Raw genomic sequence first — 11,291 nt, 5'->3', positions numbered from 1 at the left:
GCTTCCAACAGGGTAACACATCATGTCACAAAGCTCAGGTCATCTGTACTCAAATGGCCTTACAGTCACCTGACCTCAATCCAACAGAGCAGCTTTGGGATGTGGTGAAACGCACCACATTCCATTTTATACTGTCATGTCAATATGGCTCAAAATCTCCGAGGAATGTTTCCAGCTTCTTGTTGAATCTGTGCCATGAAGAATTAAGGCAGTTCTGAAACTTGATACGAGGGAGGCGTAGCTAATGGCCCCTCTGGTGTTTCAGTCCAAAATTAAACAGGTGAATCTAAAATCAAAGCCAGCAAGAAATCACATGATGAAATGGAAATATCAACAAGCAACAATGATGCTTGTTGATATTTCAACAAGCTTTTTTCTTTTGGCATTTTTTGCAACATGATGTTTTTAGGAAATCCATCTTTGCTTCTATACACTTTTTAAGTACTTTTACTCAGATTCAGGGCATTTCTTTGTTATAGAATATTTATGTTTTTATTCTGTTATTTGCATTATAGTTATCACTTTACCACATCAACATAAAAAAATGAACATTATGTAACATTTTTATAAAATATATGTTAACATTACAGTTGGATATAATATAATATAATATAATATAATATAATATATGTCCGAACATGTGGGGGCGCTGGAGCGCTGCTACAGTTTTTCTCTACCAGCGAAGAAGAGTGTCTTCAGGGACGTCACTGGCGTGTTTTGGAGGAGGTTGGAGGAAGATGGCGGGGTCCAAGGTGAAGCAGGACATGCCTCCTCCGGGAGGCTATGCTCCCTTTGATTATAAGAGAAATCTACCGAAACGAGGACTTTCGGGTACATACGCCACACGCTCACGTAGCCAGACATTTAGATTCATTCAGCAGTTGTTAAATGTTGGATAGTTTAGGTGATATTTGCTGGTTACGCTAACCCGTTAGCATAAATACAAAGATCCAAGCTAAGATAAAAATGTGTATGCGGGGTCTTACATTTATCCTTGTCATTAAAAGGAACATCTTGACTAACAGCACGACAACAGTTGTACAAGTGTTTTTGCAGCAGAGCAACATTTTAATGTGAATTGTTATTGACAGGTTTAGAACGACATGCTAACTAGCTAACACAGGGAGTCGTTTAATTTGCAGGTTCAGTTAAAGTGATAATGCCTACTGTTAAACGGAGGGTTAGGTTTTATTTGATGAAACTGTTCTAGCTGTTCTATCGTTTGCTGCTTGGTTAACAGTGTTAAAGCCGTAAAATCAACTACTTGATTAAGTTTAAGTTAATTGATTAAGATGATCTCTTAGGACAGCGTAGTCTGAAGTGGTATTCAGGAATATTTCTTCAGACTTCTTGAAGGGCATTCAAAGCTCTTCTTTGGGTGTTTCTGTCCCCTTTTGTTCTGTTCTCAGTCAACATGATCAGTAATGTTGAGGTCTGAGCTTTTGGGAGGCCAGTCCATGGCTGATAGTGTTCCACTACTGTGGGTTTTTTTTTTTTTTTTATACAGGCATGCATTTACAGCACATACTAAAAGACCAGATTGTGTTGCGCGATGGGTCAGAATCCAACCACACTTCTTTACTGTGTTCACAAGGTCTTTACACCACTGGCTGAAATGCAGCTCCAAAACATGACAGAGCCTATATCCTGTTTTACATATGACTGTAGACACTCTAATGTACCTCTTTCATGGTCTCCTCTCTACATGTTGACTTGATTTGAAGCTAAAATTTCAAATCTGGATTTATCACTCTACAAGAGACGTTACCACTGATGATCAGCCCAGTTCTTGGGTAATCTGACATACCTGAGCCTTTCCTCCCTGTTTCCTTTTATTAGGAATGGCTTCTTGACAGCCAACCATTGAGACCTAACGTTTGTGCCTCTGTTAACCTGTATTAAAAATGCCTGCTGACACAATTTGCGATTAGGCTTCAGTAAACAGTAGATGGATTAGTTGAAAGGTCAGATTGATCTCTCAGATCCTGTGTCATTTCTTACAGGGGTGACTTTCAGATGTGGTTCATGAGCTGTAAATTTTTTTTTTAGACCTGACATCTCTGTTGTCCTCCACTTATCAAGTTTACTGAATTTTTTTGTTTTTGTTTTTTAGTGCACACTGCACAACATTCTACAATATGCCAAGCTTTCAGCTCTTTGACAATTAACTTGTCGGTGCAAAAATATCTGATGTTTATCAAACAGTGTTGTCTTTCGGAGTTTTATTGTACATTCAAGTAAAAGAATATAAATGAACAATTGGTTTTTGTTACAGGGTGCTAGTAACAAAATGCATAAAGATACAATTTAAAATGTGTTCTTTGGTAAGTTGTCTGTTATGTGCAGACACAGCACCGTTGCATCCCTTGAGTTAAGTGCATTTTTTTGTGTTTTGATTTATTCAAAGGCCAGTGTTAAGTGGCTTAACAAACACAAGAAACATTCCCTTGACAGTGGTCAGGTACAAGGACTGAAAATTATTGAAAAAGCAGCCATGTCCAAAGAAAAGCTTGGATAGACCTTCAGAAAGCCTGGAGAATGATTGGTCAGACTACTTTGCAAATTACGAGAAAGGCTGGCTCCTTGGAAGAAAATATAAAGAGCTCAGGCGCGCCTCAAGACTTTTGCACAGCTCTTTACGTTGGGGCACAATAATTGGTACAAAACTCTCTTAGTGACACTAACGTTATATAGATGATTTCAAATGAAGCTGACCACGAATAAAAGTTATTTTAATGTGAACCCAAAAAGAGACTTAATGCCAACAAGACTACACATCAGAATACACTGCAACTGAAAAGCACTGCAAAGAGTTTCAGAGAGCAGCAGCTACAGAAACAGTGACTTTTAGACGCTTTTATCTAAACTGTCCCACCTGCGTTTGAGTTGTAAAACCTTACTTGCTTGGCTTTTGGCTGGTAAGTAAAAATATAAAGTGTAAAAAGTATAAAATGCATATAAACACTGTGTTAAACTCCATGACTAGATAGTGGTTGCAGTAAGAATGCTATACATATTAATGTTAAGTGTTAAATTAAGATTATTTCCTGTTTGTTACTCCAGCAGATTAGTTTCGTCATGTGAATAATGGGTTAATCTGAAAAAAAAAAGAAGGAAAAATGTTTTAATGGAACCTCATTAAGTTGGTTTGTGAAATTTTCACACATTTTTCCTCCCTATACCAAAAAGTATGTGGTAATATCCATTTTATAGTAATTTTATAAGGCGTTGTAGGGCAGTACAGGACACTGAATTTTAGCACCATTTACTTGACAGTATCGAGAAAGATCTGAAATGAGTCTCAAAGAGGCATCAGTCAGCAGTAGCAGTCTGATGACTTTATATCACAGTGAAACTGCTTTAAAATGAAGCGTACTCAGGTTTTCCACATCTTCCACATGTAATGATGGGAATTTATTTCCAAAGTTGTGGCCGAACGCAGGTGACACCGTATGTGAATGTCAGCTCCTCCAACAGGGTCTGATGTTGTTAAAAAGCAAATTCTCTGATGGATATTTCAATGAGTTCTCCTGTATAATACGTTAGAACAGCATAAGCCTGTGCAGCTATTATTATAGTAAATGCTTTAATACATATGTAAACCTACTTAAAGATGTTAAAAATGTGCATTAATACTCAATAATGTTCTGTTGCTTCATTCATTCTTTAACCTGCAGGATATAGTATGTTTGGCATTGGCATTGGCATCATGGTCTTTGGGTACTGGAGGCTATTCAAGTGGAACAGAGAGAGGAGGTAAGAAATGTCAAGGAATTGTGATGTGGTTTTGCTTACTGTCACACCTGTGTGCACTGCTCAGTCTCAAACTGTGTGTGCGTGTTTGCGTGTTGCAGGCGACTGCAGATTGAAGAGCTGGAAGCCAGGATAGCTCTGATGCCTCTGCTGCAGGCAGAGCATGACCGAAGGTGACTGAGCACTTTTGTGCATGCTTACTATGGTTTTTTTTTTTCTTTCAATGGTGTTTACAACAATAGACTGTATATAATAGTTAGACATAGGCAGCCAACCAACGTTTAGATCACCTAAATGTTGGTCTGTAATTGTCTATTATGAAGCCTCAAACTGAGGTGTTTCTCCTTCCTGACTCCCAGATTGACTTTCATTGACAAAATGGCCTCAATGGTTTGTTCAGTACAAACACAAACTACAAACTGAGTCCCTAAACACATCAGGAAAGTGTTTACTGGGGTCTCAGAGGAATTTGGGAATGCTTTGGGTTTTTTTTTTTTTTCAAGCACAGGAGTCGCCCTCTGCTGTCCATTAGAAAGAATGCAGATTGAAGGCCATTGACCTTTTCAGACACATGAACTATGTCCATCTTTTATACTGCCTAAGCTTGCAAACACAGGTCAGCTGTTTAAATGCTGAGCTGAATGTTGTCTCTGTGCTAGGACCTTACGGATGCTGAGGGAAAACTTGGAAGAGGAGGTAGTCATCATGAAGGACGTTCCAGGTTGGAAGGTAAGAAGTTTAAAAAAAATCAGTTGCTCCTGCTTATTCATTATTTTTTAGTCATTTATTACTTTTTTTCATATACAGCATCTTTATGATATAATTATAGAGAAGAATTTTTCATGACCTGTCCAACATTATTTAATAGATGCCTTTTCATTAGTTTTTAATATACTTGATGTTTTCATTTTTAAAACGGTTCAGACACCAAAGAAAAATCATACTATAAACATTTGCATTTCGTACAAATATTAGCTGAGATAGGTGCGTACAGTCCAACACAGAAAAGATGATTGACTTTTCCTCTTAAACGCACTGACCGACAGTATTATTTTCAGCTTTGTTTTGTAAGCATAACACTTATCTAGATTTCCCACCTACCTTACTTGCTGTGAGCCTGCTGAGATGCAAAGGTTAACCTGAGACACAATTTAAACAACCCCGTACTACTGCAGCTGAAAGGAAAAAATAAATAAAGGAAACTGCAAAAATCCAAGTATGTTTGGGTAAAAATGCAAAGTGAAAATACATAAGACTCAGTAAACAGGGTAACAAATGAATCTATATTTTAGTTCAGGTCTGTCGCTGAACTTCAGCGTTCCTGTGTTGATGCTGACTGTGCATCTTTTTAACCCGTGCAGGTTGGCGAGAGCGTCTTTCACACAGACCGCTGGGTCACCCCTCTGTCAGAGGAGCTGTTCAACCTCAGGCCCCGCGAAGAGCTTTTGCACAAGCGTTTCGGCTTCCTGTGGTACGTGTGAACACCACCGAGACCACCAGCATCCCGAGCTCCTCCACCTGGACCTGTGTGGTCGTTCACTTCAGCTTGTAAATGTTCCAAATTAAAGTGTCTGTTTTTCTGTACCTGATCTTGGCTTCTGTGTCAGTTCTTTAATTTGGGCGAAACTAAAACTACTTATGTCAGTACTGTTTCAGATATTTATCGTCATACTTCTACTCCACTGCATTTTATAGCCATGTAGTGTACTTTATTTCTTATTTCATGAAGTTGACTGTTTATTTTTCTACAGGAACTAGCACAGTACTAACACACCTACCAGCTGTGACATCCAAATGCTTGATATTTATTTAAATATGAATCCTTATTTTGTATTTTTAGTACATGTAACTCAGTGCTCAAGCACAAAATCTACTAGTCTGAAGCTCTTCCTTTGTAAAATGTGACACCACACGTGTGCCAAGTACAGGAAGATGAGTTTGGTGAACTACAGTGTGGAGGTCAGTGCACACTGACAAAAGTGAGCCACTGCCTGATTATCAGCTTTCCAAACTGAGGTAGTAATTAGCTTTTATTTCACTGATCAAATTACACTGAAGATTAAGACAAAGTTGTCCGATTACCTTTTCAGATGAAGCCATTATGAAACCACAGAAAAAGTACAGCGGTGCATCCTGTTAAACTTGTTTGTCCTAATTTACAAGACAAACCAGCAGCCTTCATGTTTGCATAGTAAAAAAACCTGCTGGACTTGTTTCATGTGCCTGTGTGTAAGTGTGCGCAGTCGGCTGCATTTGTCACGTACACATTGGGTCATAAGTCAAGATTTGCATCTTACACTTTTGCCATATCTGATGCATTGATTATATTTCAACTTCATATCACGTTAAACTTCTAATGTAATCCTTCAAATCTTACAAAGACCAAGTATTAGTTATTACCTCTACCAAGTATGTAATAATACCAAGTAATAGCTTGGTAGCATCAGTGTGTCTAAACACAACAGCTTGACAAGTGAGATGTTAACCAATTGAAATTGGCTTACATACACCAGACTACTGCAAAGACAATGAGCTGGGTAATTAGATTGTAGTATTTTACACACTATTCATATCCAGCTATTTACAAATTTGTACCAATGACCCATTACCCTACATACTTAAACACAAATGTATATCTGGCCCTAGTGCATCTTCCTTAAGATGACAATTAAACTTAAGCACACAATATTTCCTCAACTACATTACTTTCCCCTCCTACCTTTAAACCATTCTGACATGTCTCTATATCTTTAGAAATAAAAAGCCAATGTGAGTTTCAAAGTAAGCAAATCCTCAGGCATGTGTTTACAAAGAAAGAAACACCACAGCAAGGTCTTTTGTGTCAGATTTTATTCACGTTTCAAGCCAAAGCAAAACTACATAGTCAGGTTTGTCTATCAACTGCAGCTCTGTAATGCTGTTTTCCCAGTTTGCGACATTTACTGTAACATCAGGAAATGTGCTTCAGGAATTTGGGAGATTCCTTCGTGTTGACAGTCACCCCACTGCTCATTGGACCTGAAACAAACACATCTTATTTAGCCTGACAAAATTCCAGTTTTGAGCAAAAAAAACAAAAAAAACAAAACAAAACTGAAAACCACCAAAAGCTTTGAGTAACAACATGCTTTACAACTTACCTGATACAGCAACTGCATGAGATCTTGCAGCCTAAAAATCCAGCTACTTCAGCTGTGACGAGACCCACTGAAGCATCCAGTCAGTTTTCAGTCTAGAGGAGGAGAAATGGGTGGATTAAACCTGCCAACTGATGCTTGAAGTCAAACTGCATGCAGTATTAATGACTCACCACATAAGGTACAAAGGAAAAGTGAATGCAGTCTAGACACCTTACACATGAATTGGGGCTTGTGGACATTACAGGAGCAAATTTGTGGACTAGTGACCAAAGTGGACTGAGCACAAAACTACCCGACTTAAAGGACCAATGCATTTTTTTGGTGGACTCAAGGTGGAGCACTAATATCCCAGACAGAAACCCCACCTCCCAATGGACTTTAGAATCAGGTAAGAGGACTTGTGATGTTTGTAGGAGACATCTGAAGCAGAGGACTAAACAGCAGCTAACTTGAAGGTATTCATGGCAACAATGAGAACTTAGTTTCAAGGATGTGAGCAAAGCAAAAGGAGATTTTTACCTCACGTGCACTGGCCTACTTTCTTCACATTTGACTAGGCAAGAGCAGCTTTCATCTCTGAGGAGCACTTGTTGGTAGGCGCAACACTTCACTCTCCAAGGACTTGTAGGATACTGAAGGAGCTCTTGACCTCTCTTGAACGTAATGAAGCATGAACATGACCAGGCACCAACTTCCCCCATATGCCACTTTGTTTGATCAGCACACTTAGTAGGTACAACATTCGGCTCATGGATCGTTTAACATGTACAGGATTCACTTGATTCAACTGTGCTCTCCCCCCCCCTTTTAAACTTGTGTGGATCTTTACAGATACCCAGTAACAGCCTTCCCTCCCCTCCCTTTTAAGCTTTGAGAACTTTGACTAGCCTACCAAATTGTTGACTTTAGTCCAGAGATGGGCACCATCTGATTGCATCAAGCAGATGATTTAGTTCTCACGCAGCATTACATTAAAATGAGCCTACAGCGCTCAGCTTTAGTCCCCATGCGGTTGTTTTAAGAGGCAACAATCATGATGATTTTCCACAATTTGTTTAATAGGCTCCATGAAGCCAAACTGACAAAATAAAGTTGATCATACAAAGAACAAAAAGTACAAAACTGTTCCCGGTTTGAGATATATATAAGCTTTAGGGAAACAAAGTTACATTTCTCGATCACTTTAAACAAGATTAGTCCATTTTACAGCACATTAAAAATGCAGATGTTGAGCAGAGCACAGAAGATACCTTGGACAGACTGTAGCATGCTGCAATTTGCAACTTCATGAACAGCCGGCCACTTCGGATGTGTAGTTCACCAGTCTGAAAGGAATTCACTCTTTTGGGAAATTGAACAAACAGGAGCCTCAGTTAAACTAAGGTTTTTTTCTCTTTTTTTAATATTAATTTGAATTTAGCATCAAGTCTCCCAAAAGTCTGTTTATGAGCATATATCTTTCCTCTCAGTTTAAAACCTGGCAGGAGGTAGGTCAGTCAGAGACTGAGGGGGAAAATAAGGAACACAAACAAGCCCCAGATATTGCAATATATAAGAAAAGGAATCAAATCAGGAAGCACTTCAAGTGCTGGACAAAGTTTAGAGCAATGGTAGTGGCTGTTCAATGAAAAGCCACACTGAGAACTGTCTTGATCCCCAAAAATGGGACTTTACAGTATCAGATTACAGATGCCTTTTAGTTGCACGATCTTTGAGAAATGAGTCCAATTAAGCATGGTTAAGATTCTTTAACTGTAATTTGTAACAGGTTTTATAAGGAATGACCAAAACCCATTGCTACATTTTTCTTCTTTTTAAAGATGCTGAACTATTACAACAAAACTACAGAACTAAGGTCAGCAAACACGTGGACATTTTTCTTGAGGAGCGCATCTTTGAAAAACAGCCAGCCAAGTGAAGATCTTGAATCAGGGAGATGTTTACTCATGTGTAGCTGAGGATAAGAAGTGGGCACAGAGGTAAAGACACTGCAAGTTCGAACACTGGAGTTTTACAAATATTCCCCTTTCAACCCGCCTAACAACCCTCCCTCTTTTTGCATAAGGGGGTCCTTGCCTTCCTCGCAATTTGAGAACACGTGAAATTCGGGGTTTGCTTTAAGTGGTTCAAATGGTTTCCAGCCTCTTTGTCAGAGAAGGGCACAAAAGAAATCTGGCAACCGTTTGGAAAGAGGCATCAAGTTAAGCACAAAACTGAGGGGCATACATGGTGATAGGCTTCCCATGTTGGGGCTGTGAAATCTCAATTTACAGTGTTGGAGTGTACAGCATCTCAACCCGCCACTTAAAGCAGGTATTTAAAAATTAGAGTGCTGCTCAGTTTGACTATGCCAGTTACTGAGATGTGCTTTCAGTGTTCCTTTAGATTTTGTACAGACAGCCCCAACATAAATGCACCCAAATACCTGAAATACATATTATTGATGCTTACCATAGCTGTCGTATCCATCGCGGTAGGATCCAGATCCTGAACGCTCACCATATCCACCCTGCCCCCTATATAAACAAGAAACTTGCATTTAAAATACAGTAAAAATAAAGTGCATTAAACAATTTTAAGCTCCGATTATTTACCTGTTTTCTCTGTAGCCACCTGAGGAATATCCTCCACTCCTGTATCCACTGCCACCAAAGCTCCTGTCTCCACCACCAAAGCTTCTGTCACCATAACTCCTGTCTCCGTACCCTCTGTCTCCACCATATCCACCTATTACAAACAAAGCAGTTTTAATTTCGATAGTGTTAGAATAAACCTTTAAGTTCAACTTTTTAAAAATATTCCCACGTCGCACCTCGGGAATAACCACGCCCACCTCTCCCTCTGGAGCCGCTAAATCTGCCTCCTCGTGGGCCAGAGCCAAAACCTCCTCTTGAGCGCCCTCCCTTTCCAGCTTCGTCCACCCGAATAGCACGTCCGTCCAGCGTCTGCAATACAACAGGAAATGTAAAAACGTATAAATACAATTACATTAACTATAAATATTTTTTAATTCGATTATAAATTGAGTAGCGTGATTTTTACCTTTCCGTTCATGGCGTCCAGTGCGTCTTTAGCGTCTTCTGCATTGTCGTACTTCACGAAGCCAAACCCGCGAGATCTTCCGGTTTCTTTGTCTCTGATCACGTCCACTAATCAGGGAGAAATTCCGATTAGGCCACATATTTAGTAAAATATTGATGTCTGAAGTAATTTTAAACTATATACTCAAGAGGGGTAAAGAGGTTTAATTACCTTTTTCGATGGTTCCGTATTTGCCGAAAGCCGCAGCCAGAGAGTCCTCGTTGGTCTCGAAGCTCAGACCTCCGATGAATAATTTTCCCTCGTCCGACATTTTTGTTATAGCTACAAAAAATTGAAAGCAATTAAAAAAAAAAGTCTCCCCACAAATCCTTAAAACTGAAAAGGGGCCCTTTGTCGGCGAAAAACCGTCGACACGCACAGTCGGGTTAGGGTTAGCCGCAATGAGAAAGTAGGTCACCGGAGCAGTTTCATAAAATGGCGATCACTGATTGCGTAGTAATGGCCTACATACCTCCCGACGTTTAACAGACCATGAAATCTGAATTTATCTTAAAGCTACGTCATATTTAATCGATGATCGTCGACAAAAGTCAAAATGGAGTCACCCTAGGCCTGGGGCCTGAAAACGTGGCGCAGTTTCGTTAGCGGATTAGCTGGCGGTTTTTCTTCCAGCGCCATTTTGTAGCACCGCGCTACACGCTTTTGTTTCAATGAGCTACTTTGCGCCATCTCAAGGGGTGGCCAGCTGCCTTATTTTGCAGCTTATCTAACTACCCCAATTAATATGGGGGGAAAAAATAGGTTAACCTATTTCTGCAAAGTGCACCATAGCATTTACACATCGAAAAAACATTCTAAAACGATCAAATAAAAAAAGCGATCAAACGCCGGTTAAAAATAGTTTCAATCAATAGAAAGAGGTCACATTGGAAAAAAATATGCGTTTCATACTTTACAAATATAGATGCATGAATAAGATTATAACTTGCAACGTGTAGAAACAACACGTAACAAAGAGAAAGCGTTTACCTTTGTCACTCACGGAGATGTAAGGGAAGTTACTGGGAGCGGCGATGCAGGTCGAATGAGGGAGAAGAACGAGCGCGATCCGCTTTTCACTGCAATGCGTACTCACTCCTTCTTCTACTGCTGTTTGGGCGGCAGACCATTAGAACAGCCGCCAACAGCGCCATCTTGTGTTAGGGTGACGCAGCATAGTGCTCTTAGGTTGGGCCGCATTTAATTCCTCTTCGTTTTTCGGCTGCTGCCTTTAGGGGTCGCCACAACGGATCATTTGCCTCCGCCTCAATCTATCTTTAGCATTCTCCATTATCAGACAGCTCACCTGCATTTCCT

The 11,291-nt window shown here is 39.8% G+C and overlaps 2 protein-coding genes across 5 annotated transcripts; one reads left to right on the top strand and one right to left on the bottom strand.

Annotated features, from left to right (window-relative positions):
- Positions 1 to 687: 687 nt before the first annotated feature.
- ndufa13 (NADH:ubiquinone oxidoreductase subunit A13) lies at positions 688 to 5,342 on the top strand. Its single transcript, XM_080907264.1, has 5 exons — positions 688 to 831; positions 3,678 to 3,756; positions 3,855 to 3,926; positions 4,413 to 4,482; positions 5,115 to 5,342. The coding sequence occupies exons 1-5, from the start codon at positions 738 to 740 to the stop codon at positions 5,232 to 5,234; spliced, it is 435 nt and encodes a 144-aa protein (XP_080763390.1). The 5' UTR covers positions 688 to 737; the 3' UTR covers positions 5,235 to 5,342.
- Positions 5,343 to 6,586: 1,244 nt separating this feature from the next.
- cirbpa (cold inducible RNA binding protein a) lies at positions 6,587 to 11,120 on the bottom strand. Of its 4 annotated transcripts, XR_013974605.1 has the most exons (8): positions 10,965 to 11,120; positions 10,146 to 10,256; positions 9,936 to 10,042; positions 9,706 to 9,838; positions 9,488 to 9,620; positions 9,345 to 9,409; positions 6,894 to 6,985; positions 6,587 to 6,771 (listed from the first exon to the last, which is right to left on the bottom strand). XR_013974605.1 is itself a non-coding variant. In XM_080907106.1 (7 exons), exons 2-7 carry the CDS (start codon positions 10,243 to 10,245, stop codon positions 8,834 to 8,836), a joined length of 552 nt encoding a protein of 183 aa, XP_080763232.1. In that variant the 5' UTR covers positions 10,246 to 10,256; positions 10,965 to 11,120; the 3' UTR covers positions 7,931 to 8,833. The 4 variants fall into 4 exon arrangements, 3 of the variants coding, with proteins under 3 accessions (XP_080763232.1, XP_080763233.1, XP_080763234.1); XM_080907106.1 differs by lacking the exons at positions 6,587 to 6,771; positions 6,894 to 6,985 and adding an exon at positions 7,931 to 8,847; XM_080907107.1 differs by lacking the exons at positions 6,587 to 6,771; positions 6,894 to 6,985 and adding an exon at positions 7,931 to 8,234.
- Between the last annotated feature and the right edge of the window lie 171 nt (positions 11,121 to 11,291).

The sequence above is a fragment of the Rhamphochromis sp. 'chilingali' genome (genome assembly GCF_963969265.1).
Source record: "Rhamphochromis sp. 'chilingali' genome assembly, chromosome: 16".
Classification (NCBI taxonomy): Eukaryota; Metazoa; Chordata; class Actinopteri; order Cichliformes; family Cichlidae; genus Rhamphochromis; species Rhamphochromis sp. 'chilingali'.
The sequence above is the reverse complement of the archived record's forward strand: the minus strand, read 5'-3'. Positions and strand labels throughout refer to the sequence as shown.

Excerpts from the sequence above, each read along its gene's own strand:
- ndufa13 (XM_080907264.1), top strand. The coding sequence starts at position 738 with ATGGCGGGGTCCAAGGTGAAGCAGGACATGCCTCCTCCGGGAGGCTAT. Across the intron at positions 3,757-3,854 it reads AAGTGGAACAGAGAGAGGAG|GCGACTGCAGATTGAAGAGC; the intron begins GTAAGAAATGTC and ends TGCGTGTTGCAG. Across the intron at positions 3,927-4,412 it reads CAGGCAGAGCATGACCGAAG|GACCTTACGGATGCTGAGGG; the intron begins GTGACTGAGCAC and ends TCTCTGTGCTAG.
- cirbpa (XM_080907106.1), bottom strand. The coding sequence starts at position 10,245 with ATGTCGGACGAGGGAAAATTATTCATCGGAGGTCTGAGCTTCGAGACC. Across the intron at positions 9,839-9,935 it reads TGGACGCCATGAACGGAAAG|ACGCTGGACGGACGTGCTAT; the intron begins GTAAAAATCACG and ends GTTGTATTGCAG. Across the intron at positions 9,621-9,705 it reads TGGGCGTGGTTATTCCCGAG|GTGGATATGGTGGAGACAGA; the intron begins GTGCGACGTGGG and ends TGTTTGTAATAG.